General features: G+C 55.5%; 2 protein-coding genes across 2 annotated transcripts in view; one reads left to right on the forward strand and one right to left on the reverse strand.

Annotated features, from left to right (window-relative positions):
- Window positions 1-12,160, reverse strand: part of ssrp1b (structure specific recognition protein 1b) — a 62,064-nt gene extending 49,904 nt beyond the window's left edge. Inside the window, exons 1-5 of the mRNA XM_063039735.1 lie at window positions 12,039-12,160; window positions 9,476-9,661; window positions 3,603-3,708; window positions 3,269-3,459; window positions 528-758 (exon numbers count right to left, since the gene is read on the reverse strand). Coding sequence (XP_062895805.1) covers window positions 528-758; window positions 3,269-3,459; window positions 3,603-3,708; window positions 9,476-9,661; window positions 12,039-12,098 — 774 coding nt within the window. The 5' untranslated portion in view covers window positions 12,099-12,160. The remainder of the gene's footprint in view (window positions 1-527; window positions 759-3,268; window positions 3,460-3,602; window positions 3,709-9,475; window positions 9,662-12,038) is intronic.
- A 1,161-nt stretch (window positions 12,161-13,321) lies between these two features.
- LOC134341800 (uncharacterized abhydrolase domain-containing protein DDB_G0269086-like) overlaps window positions 13,322-21,375 on the forward strand; it is a 61,057-nt gene continuing 53,003 nt past the window's right edge. The window contains exon 1 of the mRNA XM_063039732.1: window positions 13,322-13,455. The gene's annotated coding sequence lies outside the window, so the exon portion shown is untranslated. The remainder of the gene's footprint in view (window positions 13,456-21,375) is intronic.

Here is a 21,375-nt window from a genome sequence, read left to right on the forward strand (position 1 = left end):
CGGGAGTGACTGATGGGACGGTGTGGAGGGAGATTCACTCTGTGTCTGACCCCGGGAGTGTGTGACGGGACGGTGCGGAGGGAGATTCACTCTGTGTCTGACCCCGGGAGTGTGTGATGGGATGGTGTGGAGGGAGATTCACTCTGTGTCTGACCCCGGGAGTGTGTGATGGGAAAGTGCAGAGGGAGATTCACTCTGTGTCTGACCCCGGGCGTGTGTGACGGGACGGTGTGGAGGGAGATTCACTCTGTGTCTGACCCCGGGAGTGTGTGATGGGACGGTGTGGGGGGAGATTCACTCTGTGTCTGACCCCGGGAGTGTGTGATGGGAAAGTGTGGAGGGAGATTCACTCTGTGTCTGACCCCGGGAGTGTGTGACGGGACAGTGTGGAGGGAGATTCACTCTGTGTCTGACCCCGGGAGTGTGTGACGGGACGGTGCGGAGGGAGATTCACTCTGTGTCTGACCCCGGGAGTGTGTGACGGGACGGTGCGGAGGGAGATTCACTCTGTCTGACACCAGACTCACCACGAAGAACATCTGCCTCTGGTCCTTGTGCGGGAGCAGGAAGAGGCGAAGGACGGTCGTGTAGGGGATCTTGTAGTCGAAGGTCTTTCCGTGAAGGTGCAGGAAGGTGGGATAGATTCGGATGTCGTACCGGCCACGAGGGGTCAGGCACTGGAGCTCCCGGAAGATGCAGAGGGCGTCTCCCGTCGCCTGGATGATGTCGGCCTGTGACAGGACGTTCTGGGAGAAGGCCTGTGGGATGAGAAGGCCAAGAGTGACACAGGAGGAGGGGGTGGGGTGAGTGAGAGGATCTCACCTTCCCTCTGCTGCAGAGGTCCAGTTCTCTCCGTCTCTCTCTCTCACTGCACAGACACCCAGCAACAGTAATTTGCCATCTAAGCCTGTCCCATATCCCCCTCTATGTCTAAACCTTTCCTATCCGTGTCCCTGTCCGAGTGTCGTTAATGTACCTGCCTCGACCACTTTCTCTGGCAGCTCGTTCCATAGACGGACCACCATCTGGGTGAAAAATTTGCCCCTTGGTCCTTTATGAAATCTCTTTCCCCTCTCCTGTGCCCTCTGGTTCCTGATTCCCCGACCCTGGGGAAAAAGTCTGTGCACATTCACCCTATCGGTGCCCCTCGTGGTTTTACGCACCTCTGTAAGGTCACCCCTTCGCTCCAGGGAATAAATTCCCAACCTGCCCGACCTCTCTCCGTAACTCAGACTCTCGAGTCCAGGCGACATCCTCGTAAATCTCCCTCTGCACTCTTCCCAGCTCAACGGCGTCTTTCCCACAGCAGGGCGACCAAAACCGAACACAGTACTCCAAGTGCAGCCTCACCAACGTCTTGTACAACTGTGACGTGACCTCCCGTCTCCTGTACTCGGTGCCCTGACTGACGAAGGCTGGCGTGACAAACGTCTTCTTCACCGGCCCATCTACCTGTGACTCCACTTTCAGAGAACTGTGTCCCTGTACCCCGAGGTCCCTCTGTTCTACAACACTCCCCAGGGTCCCTGTCTACCTGTGACTCCACTTTCAGAGAACTGTGTCCCCTGTGACGAGAATACACATAAAATTAAGATGTTTGCTGGCCTGGGCTAGCATCAGTGGCATCAGCAGTTGGTCTGCCACCTGCCCTCAGGGGAAGGAGAGATAAGGAACAAACGAGCAGCGTCTGGAGATGTGTAATGAAGGGATGTGGGAGGGAGAGCTGTCTGGAGCGGCTCCCCCTTTGAACCCTGAACTGTTTGAAGTATGGACAGGCGATACCCCAGCAGGGGGATAAAAAGGGACAGGTTCGCTAAGACAGACACACACGCCACCCGAGGTAACGAGACCCTGGAAGCGGTGCGCCTCCCATGAGTGGGTGAGAAGTACCAGACAACGACAAGGGTGGAAAGGTACGATCAGGGGGAACCCGGTGTGTGTCCGCCCTTGCCTGGGTGCCGGGTTCACTGCAGAGGATTGACCGCATCTGGAGGAGGGGTCACAGTCGGTGACCTCAGGTGACATCACCAAGGACCCGCCCAAAAGTTGCTTGTGAGCCATCTCGCCTGTCTGTGAGTGAAGCCGTTCTGAATGATCAGTTGTTCCTGTTCTCTCTGTCTCTCTTCCCCCACCTTGTCCATCGCCATGGCAACGATTACTGCGAACTGAACTGGACTGAACTTTGAGTCATTTTTAAATTTGGTCATTTACCCCTAGACAACGATAGAGCTTGATTGATGCTGTTATCTTAATTCTGTGCACATGTGTGGTTATCATTGTTGAACTGTTGCATTTATTATCCTTTCGATTACTGTTTTCCTTGTTTCTTTAATAAAACTTTCTTAGTTCGAGTACTCCAGACTCCAATTGAGTGATCCATTTCTGCTGGTTTGGCAACCCAGTTACGGGGTATGTAACACCCCGTACCCCGAGGTCCCTCTGTCCTATAACACTCCCCAGGGTCCCTGTCTCCCTGTGACTCCACTTTCAGAGAACTGTGTCCCTGTACCCCGAGGTCTCTCTGTTCTACAACACTCCCCAGGGTCCCTGTCTCCCTGTGACTCCACTTTCAGAGAACTGTGTCCCCGTACCCCGAGGTCCCTCTGTCCTACAACACTCCCCAGGGTCCCTGTCTCCCTGTGACTCCACTTTCAGAGAACTATGTCCCTGTACCCCGAGGTCTCTCTGTTCTACAACACTCCCCAGGGTCCCTGACTACCTGTGACTCCACTTTCAGAGAACTGTGTCCCCGTACCCCAAGGTCCCTCTGGTCTACAACACTCCCCAGGGTCCCTGTCTACCTGTGACCCCACTTTCAGAGAACTGTGTCCCCGTACCCCGAGGTCTCTCTGTTCTACAACACTCCCCAGGGTCCCTGACTACCTGTGACTCCACTTTCAGAGAACTGTGTCCCTGTACCCCGAGGTCCCTCTGTTCTACAACACTCCCCGGGGTCCCTGAATACCTGTGACTCCACTTTCAGAGAACTGTGTCCCTGTACCCCTGGGTCCCTCTGTCCTACAACACTCCCCAGGGTCCCTGTCTACCTGTGACTCCCACCGTTCACTGTGAAATCGGATCTGCCTTTGCAGAACTTGTGTGAATTAAACTGCATTTGCCACTTGTCGGCCCAGCTGAGTACAATTCCTCTGTTGTTCCTAATCTCCTGCCCCCTCACTCAGCTCTGCAACTCTCACCCTCATTCCCACCCGCCCCCCTCACCTCCCTCGCACGCTCTGTCCCCCGCAGCCCGCCCGCCCCGCCTCACCTCGACGGGGTCCACGCCGTCCTCCTGCGAGGGGGGGACGTAGAAGCGGACCTCCATGAGGGAGACCTGCGCGTCGTCGCTCTGGTGGAATTCCAGGGTCACCTCGTTCTTGCCCGTGGTGCACTGCGAGACGTTGGTCAGGGGGATCTCGAAGGCGGTCTGGTCGCCGATGTCGAACGACAGCAGCTGCCCTGCGGAGGTGGTGGGCGGGGGGAGAGTCAGATACCCGAATCAGCGGAGCCCCCCCAGTTCCACCCCTTCACGCGCACACACACACACATCTGTCTCCTCCCCGTCACCCCCCACCCTCTCCCGACCCCGTCCCCGGCCTTACCGCTGAAGCGCGCAGTCCCCCAGTTCCACCCCTTCACACACATGTCCTTCTCCTGCAGTTCCAGCTGGTAATTGCTCCGGAAAAACTCCGCCATCCGGTCAAAATCCTGCGGCGGGAGACGACCATGAGACGCAGGAACTTAACTCAGCCGTTCGGCCCATTTAGCTCACTGCAAGATCCCACAGCGGCTCATTCACTGTCCCTCTCAACCCCATCCTCCTGCCTGCCCCCCCATAACCTTTGACACCAATGTTCCCGCTAATTTTTAGTCAGTGTGCGCAAAAATCTTATGCCGTGCAATTTTTTGTCCTGTGAGAAAAGTACGTGCACACTGAATGCACGTGGGACAGTTTATGTACGTTTACAAAATACTGTGCAGTTTTATGTCAAGAACAGCAGCAAAATAACATCTTTAAGTCACACACTTTTTAGGCCTCGTTTAGGCCGTTTGGGGAATGTGTCTGTAGTCTTTCAATCCATCTCCTCTCTGCTCTTTTTCTTTGGAGGTTTGACCAGTTTATGTTGGTTTCCAGGCCCAGGATTGCTGAGGAGTACATTCCAAGCTCCAGCAAGTGCCTACTAACTGGTCTGTTTTGGTTTCCTTTAACAACAGGAATTCTGCAGATGCTGGAAATTCAAGCAACACACATCAAAGTTGCTGGTGAACGCAGCAGGCCAGGCAGCATCTATAGGAAGAGGTGCAGTCGACGTTTCGGGCCGAGACCCTTGGTCAGGACTAACTGAAAGAAGAGCTGGTAAGAGATTTGAAAGTAGGAGGGAGAGGGGGAGATCCGAAATGATAGGAGAAGACAGGAGGGGGACGGGATGGAGCCAAGAGCAGGAAAGTTGATCGGCAAAAGGGATATGGGGCTGGACAAGGGAGAGGATCATGGGACGGGAGGCCGAGGGAGAAAGAAAAGGGGAGGGGGGGGAAGCCCAGAGGATGGGCAAGAAGTTATAGTGAGAGGGACAGAGGGAGAAAAAAAAAAGAGGAAAAAAGGGGGAAAGAAAAAAACCATGATAATAATACATAAATAAATAAGGGACGGGGTACGAGGGGGAGGTGGGGCATTAATGGAAGTTAGAGAAGTCAATGTTCATGCCATCAGGTTGGAGATATTTAATTTTTTATTTATTTTAATTTTTATCATATTTCAGTCACTCAGTTATTTTCTCTCTGTCCTGTCTTTGGCATTTACCCGTTCTTTGTAAACTCTATCTCAACTAATAGAACGTCCATCGTATTGATAGCTTTTGATTCTCATTAACGTATCCAAATAACGTTCACCGAAACGGTTTCTCAGCTTGTTTCTGAGTTGATTCATCAGGCTAAAATCCCGCTCACAGTCCACACTTGACGCAAGAAAGGTTCCCCCAATGTCCATCAACTGTGCAAGGTCGCAAAACTGTTCATTTTGAAGTACAAATGCCACCATTTGAGAAAAGTTTGAAATCGGTTTGGATTTAATTTTTTCTTGCATGGAAAAGTTGAAATCATTAAACTGTCTAACTATTACAATATTTGAAAATCATTATACTATAGACATAAGGCATTAACTCAGTGGTCAAAGAACACTCAGGCTGTCTACAAGAAGGGTCAGACCCGTCTCTATTTCCTGAGGAGACTGAGGTCCTTTAACATCTGCCGGACGATGCTGAGGATGTTCTACGAGTCTGTGGTGGCCAGTGCGATCATGTTTGCTGTTGTGTGCTGGGGCAGCAGGCTGAGGGTAGCAGACACCAGCAGAATCAACAAACTCATTCGTAAGGCCAGTGATGTTGTGGGGATGGAACTGGACTCTCTGACGGTGGTGTCTGAAAAGAGGATGCTGTCCAAGTTGCATGCCATCTTGGACAATGTCTCCCATCCACTACATAATGTACTGGGTGGGCACAGGAGTACATTCAGCCAGAGACTCATTCCACCGAGATGCAGCACAGAGCGTCATAGGAAGTCATTCCTGCCTGTGGCCATCAAACTGTACAACTCCTCCCTTGGAGGGTCAGACACCCTGAGCCAATAGGCTGGTCCTGGACTTATTTCCTAGCGTAATTTACATATTACTATTTAACTATTTATGGTTGTATTTCTATTTAATTATTTATGGTGCAACTGTAACGAAAACCAATTTCCCCCGGGATCAATAAAATATGACTAAGACTTAAGTTGTTTATCGTCAAATGTGGAGTCACAATCTGTAATTGCGGAGAAATCAAAAGCTGACTTTGATCTCTGCTGGGTTTGATCATTTTCGCTCTCGCTCATCTGCACTCAACCGTAACATGCGTAGCACTCCTGTAACGGGTAATGACGGGTTCTGTTGCCTGAGCTTTTGCACACCGTCCAAATGCGATTTACTTGCCAAATGACGCTTCAAAAAGTCAAGTTTCCAAATATCATCCCACTTCTTTCCACTAGCAATTCTCCAGCAACTTTCGCATCACGACAATACAAACAGATAACATAGAACAGTACAGCTCAGTACAGGCCTTTTGGCCCACAATGTTCTGCCGACCCTCAAACCCTGCCTCCCGTATAAGCCCCCACCTTAAATTCCTCCATAGTGTTTCTTAAACTTCACTAGTGTATCTGCCTCCACCACTGACTCAGGCAGTGCATTCCACACACCAACCACTCTCTGAGTAAAAAACCTTCCTCTAATATCCCCCTTGAACTTCCCACCCCTTACCTTAAAGCCATGTCCTCTTGTATTGAGCAGTGGTGCCCTGGGGAAGAGGCGCTGGCTATCCACTCTCTATTCCTCTTATTATCTTGTACACCTCTATCATGTCTCCTCTCATCCTCCTTCTCTCCAAAGAGTAAAGCTCCCTTAATCTCTGATCACAGTGCATACTTTCTAAACCAGGCAGCATCCTGGTAAATCTCCTCTGTACCCTTTCCAATGCTTCCACATCCTTCCTATAGTGAGGTGACCAGAACTGGACACAGTACTCCAAGTGTGGCCTGACCAGAGTTTTATAGAGCTGCATCATTACATCACGACTCTTAAACTCTATCCCTCGACTTATGAAAGCTAACACCCCATAAGCTTTCTTAACTACCCTATCCACCTGTGAGGCAACTTTTAGGGATCTGTGGACATCTACCCGGAGATCCCTCTGCTCCTCCACACTACCAAAAGTTTCCGAATCATACGTAAATATTTCTCGCAGCTGAACGTTCATGACCTCATGAGCTTTCGGTGTAACAGTTTCTACTATTTTGTTAAGCCATTCAACTTTAAACAAATTTGGAGTTCCTTTGCCCTTCACATCTTTTAAATTCGACATAGTGAATCAATATTTTTTCTAGTAAAAACTCGGTAAGCTGTCTACAGGATTTGAAACAGATCTTTGTAAACTGTATGATATGAACACTGTCCGCCAAACGTGGCCGCCGCCATGATGCAGCTGTACAAACCGGAACAGGATAGGTGAGGTGACGTAAATTAGTGACGTGCAGTGTGGTATTTGAAAAACCGACTATCTAGTTAACAGAAGCAGTTAGCTAAAAGATTTTCAATAAGTATAATTATCAACTACGACATTATTTTAGGTAACTGACCTTCTGTGCACACATTGGTTTACTTTGTGCGCTGGGTGAAAAATGTGCGTGCGTGCGCACAGTTTAGAGGGTACTACGTTTGACACCCTTACTGAGAATCTATAATCAACCTCGTCCCTTCTACCCGATGCCTCGTCCCCCACAGCCACCCATGGCAACGAATTCCACAGATTCACCACCATCTGGCTATAGAAATAACTTACTACTGGACGTCCTCTCTATTCTGAGGCTGTGTCCTCTGGTCCGAGACTCCCCCCACTACAGGAAACATCCTCTCCACATCCACTCTATCTGTGTCCTCTGGTCCTAGACTCCCCCACTACAGGAAACATCCTCTTCACATCCACTCTATCCGTGTCCTCTGGTCCTAGACTCCCCCCACTACAGGAAACATCCTCTCCACATCCACTCTATCTGTGTCCTCTGGTCCTAGACTCCCCCACTATAGGAAACATCCTCTCCACATCCACTCTATCTGTGTCCTCTGGTCCTAGACTCCCCCACTATAGGAAACATCCTCTCCACATCCACTCTATCTGTGTCCTCTGGTCCTAGACTCCCCCACTACAGGAAACATCCTCTCCACATCCACTATATCTGTGTCCTCTGGTCCTAGACTCCCCGACTATAGGAAACATCCTCTCCACATCCAGTCTATCTGTGTCCTCTGATCCTAGACTCCCACACCGTAGGAAACATCCTCTCCATATCCACTCTATCTGTGTCCTCTGGTCCTAGACTCCCCCACTATAGGAAACATCCTCTCCACATCCACTATATCTGTGTCCTCTGGTCCTAGACTCCCCCACTACAGGAAACATCCTCTCCACATCCACTCTATCTGTGTCCTTTGGTCCTAGACTCCCCCACTACAGGAAACATCCTCTCCACATCCACTCTACCTGTGTCCTCTGGTCCTAGACTCCCCCACCATAGGAAACATCCTCTCCATATCCACTCTATCTGTGTCCTCTGGTCCTAGACTCCCCCCACTATAGGAAACATCCTCTCCACATCCACTCTATCTGTGTCCTCTGGTCCTAGACTCCCCCACTATAGGACACATCTTCTCCACATCCACTCTATCTGTGTCCTCTGGTCCGAGACTCCCCCACTATAGGACACATCTTCTCCACATCCACTCTATCTGTGTCCTTTGGTCCTAGACTCACCCACTATAGGAAACATCCTCTCCACATCCACTCTATCTGTGTCCTCTGGTCCGAGACTCCCCCACTACAGGAAACATCTTCTCCACATCCACTCTATCTGTGTCCTCTGGTCCCAGACTCCCCCACTATAGGAAACATCCTCTCCACATCCACTCTATCCGTGTCCTCTAGTCCCAGACTCCCCCACTATAGGAAACATCCTCTCCACAACCACTCTATCCGTGTCCTCTGGTCCCAGACTCCCCCACTATAGGAAACATCCTCTCCACAACCACTCTATCTGTGTCCTTTGGTCCTAGACTCCCCCACTACAGGAAACATCCTCTCCACATCCACTCTATCTGTGTCCTTTGGTCCTCGACTCCCCCACTACAGCAAACATCCTCTCCACATCCACTCTATCTGTGTCCTCTGGTCCTAGACTCCCCCACTACAGGAAACATCCTCTCCACATCCACTCTATCTGTGTCCTCTGGTCCTAGACTCCCCCACTGTAGGAAACATCCTCTCCACATCCACTCTGTATAATCCTTTCAATAGGCAATGGGTTTGACTGAGTGGCCCCCCCCAGGCCTCTCCCCACACACAATTCATCATTGTCATTATGTGTCGTGTCATATGCCATAAGTGATCACGATCTTTCCAGGATTGTGATTGTTCTTAGCAAATTTTTCTACAGAAGTGATTTGCCGTTGCCTCCCTCTGGGCAGTTATTTTTTTTTACAAGATGGGTGACCCCAGCCATTGTCAATACTCTTCGGAGATTGTCCGCCTGGGGTCAGAGGTCGCAGAACCAGGACTTGTGATCTGCGCCGGCCACTCATACGACCGTCCACCACCTGCTCCCACGGCTTCTGGTGACCCTGATCGGGCGGCTAAACAGGAGCCACAGCTCGCCCGAGGGTGACCTGCTGGCTTGCGGAGGGAAGATGCGCCTCACCCCTCCTTTGGTAGAGACGCATCTCCACTCCGAAATCCGTCTTTCGTCGATAAGGGGGCCCAAAATTGCTCGCGATACTGCAAGTGCGGTCTGACTTAGAAAGGCTCTGCGTTACATCATCCAGAAGACGTCACCCCTCCCCGTACTCGTCCCGCGTCCCACAGCGCCCGTGGCGGCCCCCCCTCCCCTCGCTCACCGACTCGCGGAAGCCATCGTATTTGTAGAGGCCTCCGCTGTGCAGCTGGAGCTTGAGACCGTACCCGCGGGCCACCCTCCTCCAGACCCCGTCGCGGACCTCGGACGCGGGGACGCTGTCCACCTTCCCTGTCTTGCTGTTCTTGAAGACGATGTTCTGGCGGCTGAGACGCAGGCGTCCGTCCACCTGAATTGCAGCGAGTGGGGGGGGGGGGACCGGGATGCAAAGAAACCGTCGCAGCAAGAGGGGAGAGACAGAGAGAAAAACACATCAGAAAATCGACTGCACAGATTCACATCCTGTCCCCAGACACACTCGAAAACAAAAACACACCACCTCACCGCGGTGCCACCATTAACGACCCCCATCACCCAGGACATGCCCTCTTCTCATGGCTAATATCAGGGAGGAGGCTCAGGAGCCTGATACACACACACACACACACACACGCAACGATTCAGGCATGGCTTCTTCCCCTCCGCCAGGTTTCTGAACGGCGTTTCTACAATGAACACCACCTCCCAAAAACACAGACTCACCCACACACGGATCTGTAACACTGACGCCACACTGTCAGAGTGACCCAGACACCCTCCTCACGGTGAGAGGGGTCACACACACTGAACAGTCCCTGTCTCACACACACACTCACACACAATCTATAACACTGACACACAACAGGGTGACCCAGACACCCCTCCTCACGGTGAGAGGGGTCTTTCCAACACACACAGACTGAGCGGCCCCGGGGCGAGCTGAACCCGGCCATGGAGACCCAGACACCCCCCCGGACACAGACGGACGGCCCGGGGGCCAGCAGGTCCCGGCAGGGCCGCACCAGGGAGACCTGGACACAGATGGAAGGCCCCGGGGAGACCCGGACACCCCCCCCCCCCCGGACACAGACGGACGGCCCTGGGGCCAGCGGGGGGACCCGGACACCCCACCCCCGGACACAGACGGACGGCCCCCGGGGCCAGTGGGTCCCGGCAGGGCCGCACCAGGGAGACCTGGACACAGACGGACGGCCCCGGGGAGACCCGGACACCCCCCCCCCCCCCGGACACAGACGGACGGCCCCGGGGCCAGCGGGGAGACCCGGACACCCCCCCGGACACTGACGGACGGCCCCGGGGGGACCCGGACACCCCCCCGGACACAGACGGACGGCCCCGGGGAGACCCGGACCCAGACGGACACCCCCCCCGGACACAGACGGACAGCCCCGGGGAGACCCGGACACAGACGGACACCCCCCCTGGACACAGACGGACGGCCCCGGGGAGACCCGGACACCCCCCCGGACACAGACGGACGGCCCCGGGGGGACCCGGACACTGACGGACGGCCCCGGGGCCAGCGGGGAGACCCGGACACCCCCCCGGACACAGACGGACGGCCCCGGGGAGACCCAGACACCCCCCCGGACACTGACGGACGGCCCCGGGGAGACCCGGACACTGACGGACGGCCCCGGGGAGACCCGGACACCCCCCCGGACACTGACGGACGGCCCCGGGGAGACCCGGACACTGACGGACGGCCCCGGGGAGACCCGGACACCCCCCCCGGACACTGACGGACGGCCCCGGGGCCGGCGGGGAGACCCGGACACTGACGGACGGCCCCGGGGCCCGGACACTGACGGACGGCCCCGGGGGAGACCCGGACACCCCCCGGACACTGACGGACGGCCCCGGGGCCGGCGGGGAGACCCGGACACTGACGGACGGCCCCGGACACTGACGGACGGCCCCGGGGAGACCCGGACACCCCCCGGACACTGACGGACGGCCCCGGGGCCGGCGGGGAGACCCGGACACCCCCCCGGACACTGACGGACGGCCCCGGGGCCGGCGGGGAGACCCGGACACTGACGGACGGCCCCGGGGCCGGCGGGGAGACCCGGACACTGACGGACGGCCCCGGGGCCGGCGGGGAGACCCGGACACCCCCCCGGACACTGACGGACGGCCCCGGGGAGACCCGGACACCCCCCCCGGACACTGACGGACGGCCCCGGGGCCGGCGGGGAGACCCGGACACTGACGGACGGCCCCGGACACAGGGACGAGACCCGGACACCCCCCCGGACACAGACGGACGGCCCCGGGGAGACCCGGACACCCCCCCGGACACAGACGGACGGCCCCGGGGAGACCCGGACACTGACGGACGGCCCCGGACACACCCCCCCGGACACTGACGGACGGCCCCGGGGCCGGCGGGGAGACCCGGACACTGACGGACGGCCCCGGGGAGACCCGGACACTGACGGACGGCCCCGGGGCCGGCGGGGAGACCCGGACACCCCCCCGGACACTGACGGACGGCCCCGGGGAGACCCGGACACCCCCCCGGACACTGACGGACGGCCCCGGACACCCCCCCGGACACTGACGGACGGCCCCGGGGAGACCCGGACACTGACGGACGGCCCCGGGGCCGGCGGGGAGACCCGGACACCCCCCCGGACACTGACGGACGGCCCCGGGGCCGGCGGGGAGACCCGGACACCCCCCCCGGACACTGACGGACGGCCCCGGGGCCGGCGGGGCCGCACCAGGCTGCCTTTCTGCTCCAGGAACACCTCGTTGTACTCCAGCACGTCGGCCGCCGCCATCTTGTCCCTCCCCCCCGCTCCCCTCTCCGCGCCACCGGAAGTGACGTCGCCCGGCCGCCCGCCACGGCGATTATCTCTGATTTTCTTCCCCCCCCGGCCCACCCACTCTCTCTCCGATTTAAAACACAAAACCGGGCGTTTTTGGAAAAGCCCCGCTCTTCTTTTATGCTAACCCGTCTTGGTTTTTTACCCCCCCACACCTCCTCCAATCCCGGGGCGGCGGGGTCAGGGGTCGTTGCTGGGCGTGACGTCACGGCGCTCGCTTCCCCCTCCCCCCAACCGCTTTATCCGGGGTGATTTTTTAAAAATATTTTTTTGCTTTGCGCTGCCAGCTTTGTGGGTTTTTTTTTGCTGTTAGTTGTCTCTCCAAACCCTGGTGGGGCAGGTTGGGAGGGAATTAAACTTTCTGCGTGTTTTCGCCCTGCGTTACGAGGGCGGTGACGTCATCGCCCGCTGACGGAATGACGTACGCCTCCTGACGGAATCACGCACGCCGCCTTATTCAGGGGGCTTTTTAATTCCCTGGTTTCTCTCCCAGCTCCGACTCTTAATCCTTACTGGACCTGCACCCCGCCGGGAAGGGTGCTGGTGGATGCAGGGAGGAGTGTCTCTTCCCGCCTTGTCCAGCGGGGGTTTGGGCGCCTTCAGAGGGCCCCCCCATCTCCAGGGCAACACGGCCCAATCTCGCCCCCGTCCCTGCGCCTTGTCGTGTTTGGTTTTTTTTTGGCAGAGAAATCATATTTGCGTGCAGAAGTAGGGGGGCGTTGAACCGGTTTGTGGTTCAGGGTAGGCGGGGCTGGGCTGGCGTGATGACGTTTCCCCCCCGGGCTGGGCGGAGCGTCGCCGGTGACGTCAAACGGGGCGGGGCGGAGAGTTGCGTCGGTGACGCGGCCCACGGAGGGGGGTGTGGCCAGTGAAAGTGTTGGGGGGGCGGGCAAGTGAAGGGAGCCGAGGCACGTCAGCGGTGGGCGGGGCGGATGCAGATGAGGTGGGCGGTGCTATGCAAATGAAGGGCGTGGCCACGCCCCCCGGCTAGGCGGGGCGGCTCCCGTCCCGTCCCGTCCCGTCCCGGAGCCCCGGAGTTGCGCCGCCGTCCAGCAGCCGAGGGAGCGCCGTGTGTCCGCTCCGCCGGCCGAGGGAGCGCCTCCTCCTCCCCCCCCCACCGTCCCGTGTCTGTGTGTGAGTGTGCCCGCTCCGCCGCCCGAGGGAGCGCCTTCCTTCACTCGCTCCCGGTCCCCGCGGACCCCGGGCTCCGCCTGCAGGGCAAGGACGGGCCGAGTGGACGCCGGCCGGAGCAAGCCATCGGCAGGGCGGCTGGTCCGTCCCGGCTAGGACATCGGCGGAGGGGGGCGAGGAGGTGAGAGGGGCGAAGTTGCCCCGGAGTCGGGGCGAGTGAGGGAGGGGACGGGAGGGGAGGGGTGCGGTAACTGGGAGAGAGGGCAGGGGGAGTGTGGGAGGAGGTGGAGAGGAAGGAGAAAGCTGGAGGGAGTGAAGAACAGGGAGAGGGGAAGAAGAATTAGGGAGGGGATTGAAAGGGGAGGGATGGGGAGGGGTTCAGAGGGATTGAGGGGTGGCAGTGACTGAGTGGGGAGGATGGGTGAGGGAGGTGGACGGGGGAAGGGGTTGAGTGAGGAGGTGGAGGGCGGGAGGATGGGAGGGAGGGCAAGAGGACTTGGAGAGGAGAGTGAGGGAGAGGTGAGTGACCTGGAAGGAATGGAGTGGGAGAGGGAAATGGAGGAGGAGGAGAGCAGAGAAAGGGTCACTCCACACGGAAATGAGGCCACTTAGCCCGACCGGGCTGTGCTGGCTGCCCTGGACCTGTCCTAACTGCCCACGTTGTCCCCCAAATCCAGGCATGCCTGAGCTTGGGAGCCTTTTTTCCGAATCGTTTCCTGTCCGTTGCCATTCCGGTGGGGCGAGGGTGGAGGTTTTGCTGGGGTCAGCGATTGCCAACTCTACTTGTCTGGCTAGGCACAGAAAGATCCCAGCCCCAGGGAGGGGGACCCTGTCTGGCCATCTGATGCCTCTGGAAATTGGAAATTTAACCAATTTCCCCCGGGATCAGTTAAGTATGACTATGACAATGACTATGCCTCTCCCCCGCATCTCTCTGTGTCTCCCCTCCCTCCCTCTCTTCCCCATCTGATTGTCTCTCCCTTTCCCTCTCCCTCTCCTTCCCATCTGTGTCTCTCTCTGTCCTTCCCAGCCCCAGGTTCACTCCAAACAGAGTCGGTGGGGGGGGGGGCGCGATACTGAGACGGCAGAAAACTCTCATTGCCGGGAGGGATAGGAGGCAGGGAGGGGGCAGAGTGGACTTGGAGCCTGGGAGAGCCGGATTGGGGGAGGGAAGAAGAGCTGACGATGGGGTTTGAGAGCAGTGGACTTTCGTACAGCGGTTGACACACCAGGCACTCTCACACAAACTCGGAGATAACAGTTAATTATTAAACGCCGGACTGGACTTGTTCACAGAGGCCATGTGCAGTACAGAAACAGAAAGAGACACACACGACACACAAACACGGACCCACACACTCAGGCATGCAAACACACACATATACACGCGTGCACATGAACACAGGCGTGCACACAGACGGACATGCACAGACTCGTGCAGATGTTTGCACGTACGCAGACTCGCCTCACTCCTCTATCATGCACTGGAAGATCGGTGGTTGGTGGACAGTGCAGGTATCTCTCCCCCCCCCCCCCCCCAGGACACGGTGGGCTGCAGATCCGGGGAGAAAGGTGGCAAATGCAGTTAAATACTGAGAGTTGTCCATAAAACCTGGTTGTCCCACCGATAGGTAGACAGGGTGGAGAAGAAGCAGCAATTAATCAGTTAGCAGATGTCTCCACAACAGTTGATGTCGTTTCCAGTGAGGACGGTTATCGTGATTTACTGGGGGGGGGGGGCTGGGCCGAGATACGGCAAACACAGTTTAATTCAGATGAGTGTGAGGTGTGTTGTGTTTGGGGAAGTCAGATCCAGGATGTGAATTTAACAGTGCACAGTGGGACCCTGGGGAGTGTTGTAGAACAGAGAGACCTCGGGGTACAGGGACACAGTTCCCTGAAAGTGGGGTCACAGGTCGACGGGGACCCTGGGGAGTGTTGTAGAACAGAGGGACCCCGGGGTATGGGGACACAGTTCTCTGAAAGTGGAGTCACAGGTAGACGGACCCCGGGGAGTGTTGTAGAACAGAGGGGCCCAGGGGTACAGGGACACAGTTCCCTGAAAGTAGAGTCACAGGTAGACAGGGACCCTGGGGAGTGTTGTAGAACAGAGAGACCTCGGGGTACAGGGACACAGTTCCCTGAAAGTGGAGTCACAGGTAGACGGGGACCCCGGGGAGTGTTGTAAAACAGAGAGACCTCGGAGTACGAGGACACAGTTCTCTGAAAGTGGAGTCACAGGTAGACAGCGACCCTGGGGAGTGTTGTACAACAGAGAGACCTCAGGGTACAGGGACACAGTTCTCTGAAAGTGGGGTCAGAGGTAGACAGGGACCCTGGGGAGTGTTGTAGAACAGAGGGACCCAGGGGTACAGGGACACAGTTCCCTGATAGTGGAGTCACAGGTAGACAACAACCCTGGGGAGTGTTGTAGAACAGAGGGACCTCGGGGTACAGGGACACAGTTCTCTGAAAGTGGAGTCACAGGTAGACAGGCCGGTGAAGAAGACGTTTGTCACACTGGCCTTCGTCAGTCAGGGCACCGAGTACAGGAGACGGGAGGTCACGTCACAGTTGTACAAGACGTCGGTGAGGCCGCACTTGGAGTACGGTGTTCGGTTTTGGTCGCCCTGCTGTGAGAAAGATGCCGTCGAGCTGGGAAGAGTGCAGAGGGAGATTTAGGAGGATGTTGCCGGGACTCGAGGGACTGAGTTACGGAGAGAGGTCAGGCAGGTTGGGACTTTATTCCCTGGAGCGTAGGGGTGACCTTACAGAGGTGCGTAAAACCACGAGGGGCACAGATAGGGTGAATGTGCACAGACTCTTCCCCAGGGTCGGGGAATCAGGAACCAGAGGGCACAGGTTTAAGATGGGGGGGTAGGGGTGGAAGGAATCTTTTTCACCCAGGTGGTTGTCCGAGCTGCCAGAGGAAGTGGTCGAGGCAGGTACATTGACGACACTCGGACAGGGACACAGATAGGGAAGGTTTAGAGGGATACGGGTGGTCTGTCTGTGGAACAGGCTGCCAGAGGAAGTGGTCGGGGCAGGTACATTGACGACACTCGGACAGGGACACGGATAGGGAAGGTTTAGAGGGATACGGGTGGTCTGTCTGTGGAACAGGCTGCCAGAGGAAGTGGTCGGGGCAGGTACATTGACGACACTCGGACAGGGACACGGATAGGAAAGGTTTAGAGGGATACGGGTGGTCTGTCTGTGGGATGAGCTGCCAGGGGAAGTGGTCGGGGCAGGTACATTGACGACACTCAGACAGGGACACGGATAGGGAAGGTTTGGAGGGATACGGGTGGTCTGTCTACGGAACGAGCTGCCAGGGGAAGTGGTCGGGGCAGGTACATTGATGACACTCGGACAGGGACACGGGTAGGGAAGACAAATCAGTTTTACTGTTCTGCTACAGTCTGGTGGGGAGGAAGGACTTTTTCTTGTGTTGACTCTGGTTCACATTTGCAAATCCTAAATCTCGGGCGTGTCTTTGTGCACACTCTCTCATGCTCGATGTGACTCAGTGAATTCTCATCGCAAAACCGTTCCAGAGAGATTTGGGATCAGTCAGCAGAGGAAATGGTGGGGAGAGTGTGTGTGATCCCACAGGGAGTGAAACCACAGGTGGGGGCATATCTGAGTGCAGACAGTGGGGGTCCTCCATTACAGGCTGGTATCTGATCCAGGGGTTCAGGGTGTTTATATATAGAATAACAGATTCCCGGCAGTGGGTTACAAACTGGGATCTAATCCAGGGGTTCGGGGGGTTTATATATAGAATAACAGATCCCCGGGAGTGGGTTACAGACTGGGATCTAATCCAGGGGTTCGGGAGGTTTATATATAGAATAACAGATTCCCGGCAGTGGGTTACAAACTGGGATCTAATCCAGGGGTTCGGGGGGTTTATATATAGAATAACAGATCCCTGGGAGTGGGTTACAGGCTGGGATCTAATCCAGGGGTTCAGGGGGGGTTTATATATAGAATAACAGATTCCCGGCAGTGGGTTACAAACTGGAATCTAATCCAGGGGTTCGGGGGGTTTATATATAGAATAACAGATTCCCGGCAGTGGGTTACAAACTGGGATCTAATCCAGGGGTTCGGGGGGTTTATATATAGAATAACAGATTCCCGGCAGTGGGTTACAAACTGGAATCTAATCCAGGGGTTCTCGGGGTTTTTATATAGAATAACAGATCCCCGGGAGTAGGTTACAGACTGGGATCTAATCCAGGGGTTCGGGGGGGGCAGGGGTTATATATGTACCCCGTGGATTCAGGTTCATTGGGTCACAGGGTTGGTACATGTTGGCCTAATTAAGCGGCTTGCCCAGGTCGTGGAAGTTTCACAGTTAAAGGTCAAGCTGAGGAATAAATCCCATTTTAAGATGAAATACCAATCAAATCAGACCACTGTCAATACTACCGCCGAACCAGAACACTGTGCATTGGTTCCTGACGGTTATCGACAGAGGAATTCACACAGTGTACGCCGTTGTGTTCTTTTGACTGACTGTGAATGAACTCAATTAGCGTAGGCACCCTGTGCAGATAATGCTCTGCCTCCCTTCAATGCCTTCGAAGACGGCACCCTCCAAATCTTCCTTTTCATTGGAACATTCAAGGTGATTGACGATACCTTCAAACTATTCGTAGTTGCTGACTTGCTGAATTAGTGAAATCATTTCACTTTCACTCCCGGTCGTTCCTGGCATCACCAAGCCCGAATATTTGAAACCGCGGTGAGCAAAGTTGTCTTACTGCTGACTTCTCACCAACTATCAGTGACAAAAATCACTGCTTTTTGAACACAAATACCTGTAACTGAGACTTTTTCAAAACTGTTTGCTCTGAGCACAGTTCAGAGCACGCTCTAACGATCACACAAGTACAAGCAGTCTCCTGACCCGATTAAGCGGCACAGCGTCCCGAATAAGCGAAGAGAATCCCGGCTATTTTCTCCATCAGTTTCTGTTCTTTTAAGAGTTGTCCCAAGTAAACCGACGGCCAAATTAACTGGAATTCATTGTGTATAAAATAGCAGGATCCTGGGAGTGGGTGACAGACTGAGATCTAATCCAGGGGTTCGGGGGGGGGTTATATATAGAATAACAGATCCCCGGGAGTGGGTCACAGACTGGGATCTAATCCAGGGGTTTGGGGGTTTATATATAGAATAACAGATCCCCGGGAGTGGGTTACAGGCTGGGATCTAATCCAGGGGTTCGAGGGGTTTATATATAGAATAACAGATCCCCGGGAGTGGGTTACAGACTGGGATCTAATCCAGGGGTTCGAGGGGGTTTATATATCAAATAACAGATCCCCGGGAGTGGGTTACAGGCTGGGATCTAATCCAGGGGTTAGTGGATGTTTATATATAGAATAACAGATCCCCAGGAGTGGGTCACAGACTGAGATCTAATCCAGGGGTTCGAGGGGTTTATATATAGAATAACAGATCCCCGGGAGTGGGTTACAGGCTGGGATCTAATCCAGGGGTTCGGGAAGTTTATATATAGAATAACAGATCCCCGGGAGTGGGTTACAGGCTGGGATCTGATCCAGGGGTTCGGGGGTTTATATATAGAATAACAGATCCCCAGGAGTGGGTCACAGACTGAGATCTAATCCAGGGGTTCGAGGGGTTTATATATAGAATAACAGATCCCCGAGAGTGGGTTACAGGCTGGGATCTAATCCAGGGGTTCGGGAAGTTTATATATAGAATAACAGATCCCCGGGAGTGGGTTACAGGCTGGGATCTAATCCAGGGGTTCGGGAAGTTTATATATAGAATAACAGATCCCTAGGGGTGGGTTACAGACTGGGATCTAATCCAGGGGTTCAAGGGGTTTATATATAGAATAACAGATCACCGGGAGTGGGTTACAGGCTGGGATCTAATCCAGGGGTTCGGGAAGTTTATATATAGAATAACAGATCCCCAGGGGTGGGTTACAGACTGGGATCTAATCCAGGGGTTCGGGAAGTTTATATATAGAATAACAGATCCCCAGGGGTGGGTTACTGACTGGGATCTAATCCAGGGGTTCGGGGGGTTTATATATACAATAACAGATCCCCGGGAGTGGGTTACAGACTGGGATCTAATCCGGGGGTTCGGGGGGTTTATATATAGAATAACAGATCACCGGGAGTGGGTTACAGACTGGGATCTAATCCGGGGGTTCGGGGGGTTTATATATAGAATAACAGATCACTGAGAGTGGGTTACAGACTGGGATCTGATCCAGAGGTTCGGGGGGGGGGTTATATATAGAATAACAGATCCCCGGGAGTGGGTTACAGGCTGGGATCTGATCCAGGGGTTCGGGGGGTTTATATATAGAATAACAGATCCCCGGGAGTGGGTTACAGACTGGGATCTGATCCAGGGGTTCGGGGGGTTTATATATAGAATAACAGATCCCCGGGAGTGGGTTACATCCCTCAATCCAGTCAGGGGTTTGGTGTGAGGGTGTTGTAGTTTGGAATGACTGGTGTTTGGAAGTGTTGTGCAGGCTGGGAATGTTCCAGCTCTCTGCCTGGTTACGCAAAGTGTAACACATCCCTGTGAGTGACTCATATGCTGGAAATTTAAGTTGAAACTGGGAGTTTTGGTCAGATAATTTGGCAACGATGGCTGGACTTTCAGGCTGAACAAGTTTTTTTTTCAACTGCTCAACCTTAACTGAATATCTCACAGTCGTCATCGCTCCGCACCGTCCCATCACACATTCCCAGGGTCAGACACAGAGTGAATCTTCCTCCACACCGTTCCATCACACACTCCCGGGGTCAGACACGGGGTGAATCTCCCTCCGCACCGTCCCCATCACACACTCCCGGGGTCAGACACAGAGTGAATCTCCCTCCGCACCGTCCCATCACACACTCCCGGGGTCAGACACAGAGTGAATCTCCCTCCGCACCGTCCCATCACACATTCCCGGGGTCAGACACAGAGTGATCTCCCTCTGCACCGTCCCATCACACACTCCCGGGGTCAGACACAGAGTGAATCTCCCTCCGCACCGTCCCATCACACACTCCCGGGGTCAGACACAGAGTGATCTCCCACCACACCGTCCCATCACACACTCCCGGGGTCAGACACAGAGTGAATCTCCCTCCGCACAGTCCCATCACACATTCCCGGGGTCAGACACAGAGTGAATCTCCCTCCACACCGTCCCATCACACACTCCCGGGGTCAGACACAGAGTGAATCTCCCTCCGCACCGTCCCAACACACACTCTTGGGGTCAGACACAGAGGGAATCTCCCTCCGCACCGTCCCATCACTCACTCCCAGGGTCAGACACAGAGTGAATCTCCCTCCGCACCGTCCCGTCACACACTCCCGGGGTCAGACACAGAGTGAATCTCCCTCCGCACCGTCCCATCACACACTCCCGGGGTCAGACACAGAGTGAATCTCCCTCCACACCGTCCCATCACACACTCCCGGGGTCAGACACAGAGTGAATCTCCCTCCATACCGTCCCATCACACACTCCCGGGGTCAGACACAGAGTGAATCTCCCTCCGCACCGTCCCGTCACACACTCCTGGGGTCAGGCGCAGAGTGAATCTCCCTCCACACCGTCCCATCACACACTCCCGGGGTCAGACACACAGTGAAGCTCCCTCCGCACCGTCCCATCACACACTCCCGGGGTCAGACACAGAGTCAATCTCCCTCCGCACCGTCCCATCACTCACTCCCAGGGTCAGACACAGAGTGAATCTCCCTCCGCACCGTCCCGTCACACACTCCCGGGGTCAGACACAGAGTGAATCTCCCTCCACACCGTTGCATCACACACTCCCGGGGTCAGACACAGAGTGAATCTCCCCCCGCACCGTCCCATCACACACTCCCGGGGTCAGACACAGAGTGAATCTCCCTCCACACCGTCCCATCACACACTCCCGGGGTCAGACACAGAGTCAATCTCCCTCCGCACCGTCCCATCACTCACTCCCAGGGTCAGACACAGAGTGAATCTCCCTCCGCACCGTCCCGTCACACACTCCCGGGGTCAGACACAGAGTGAATCTCCCTCCACACCGTTGCATCACAC

This window comes from Mobula hypostoma, unplaced genomic scaffold (genome assembly GCF_963921235.1).
Source record: "Mobula hypostoma unplaced genomic scaffold, sMobHyp1.1 scaffold_66, whole genome shotgun sequence".
NCBI lineage: Eukaryota > Metazoa > Chordata > Chondrichthyes > Myliobatiformes > Myliobatidae > Mobula > Mobula hypostoma.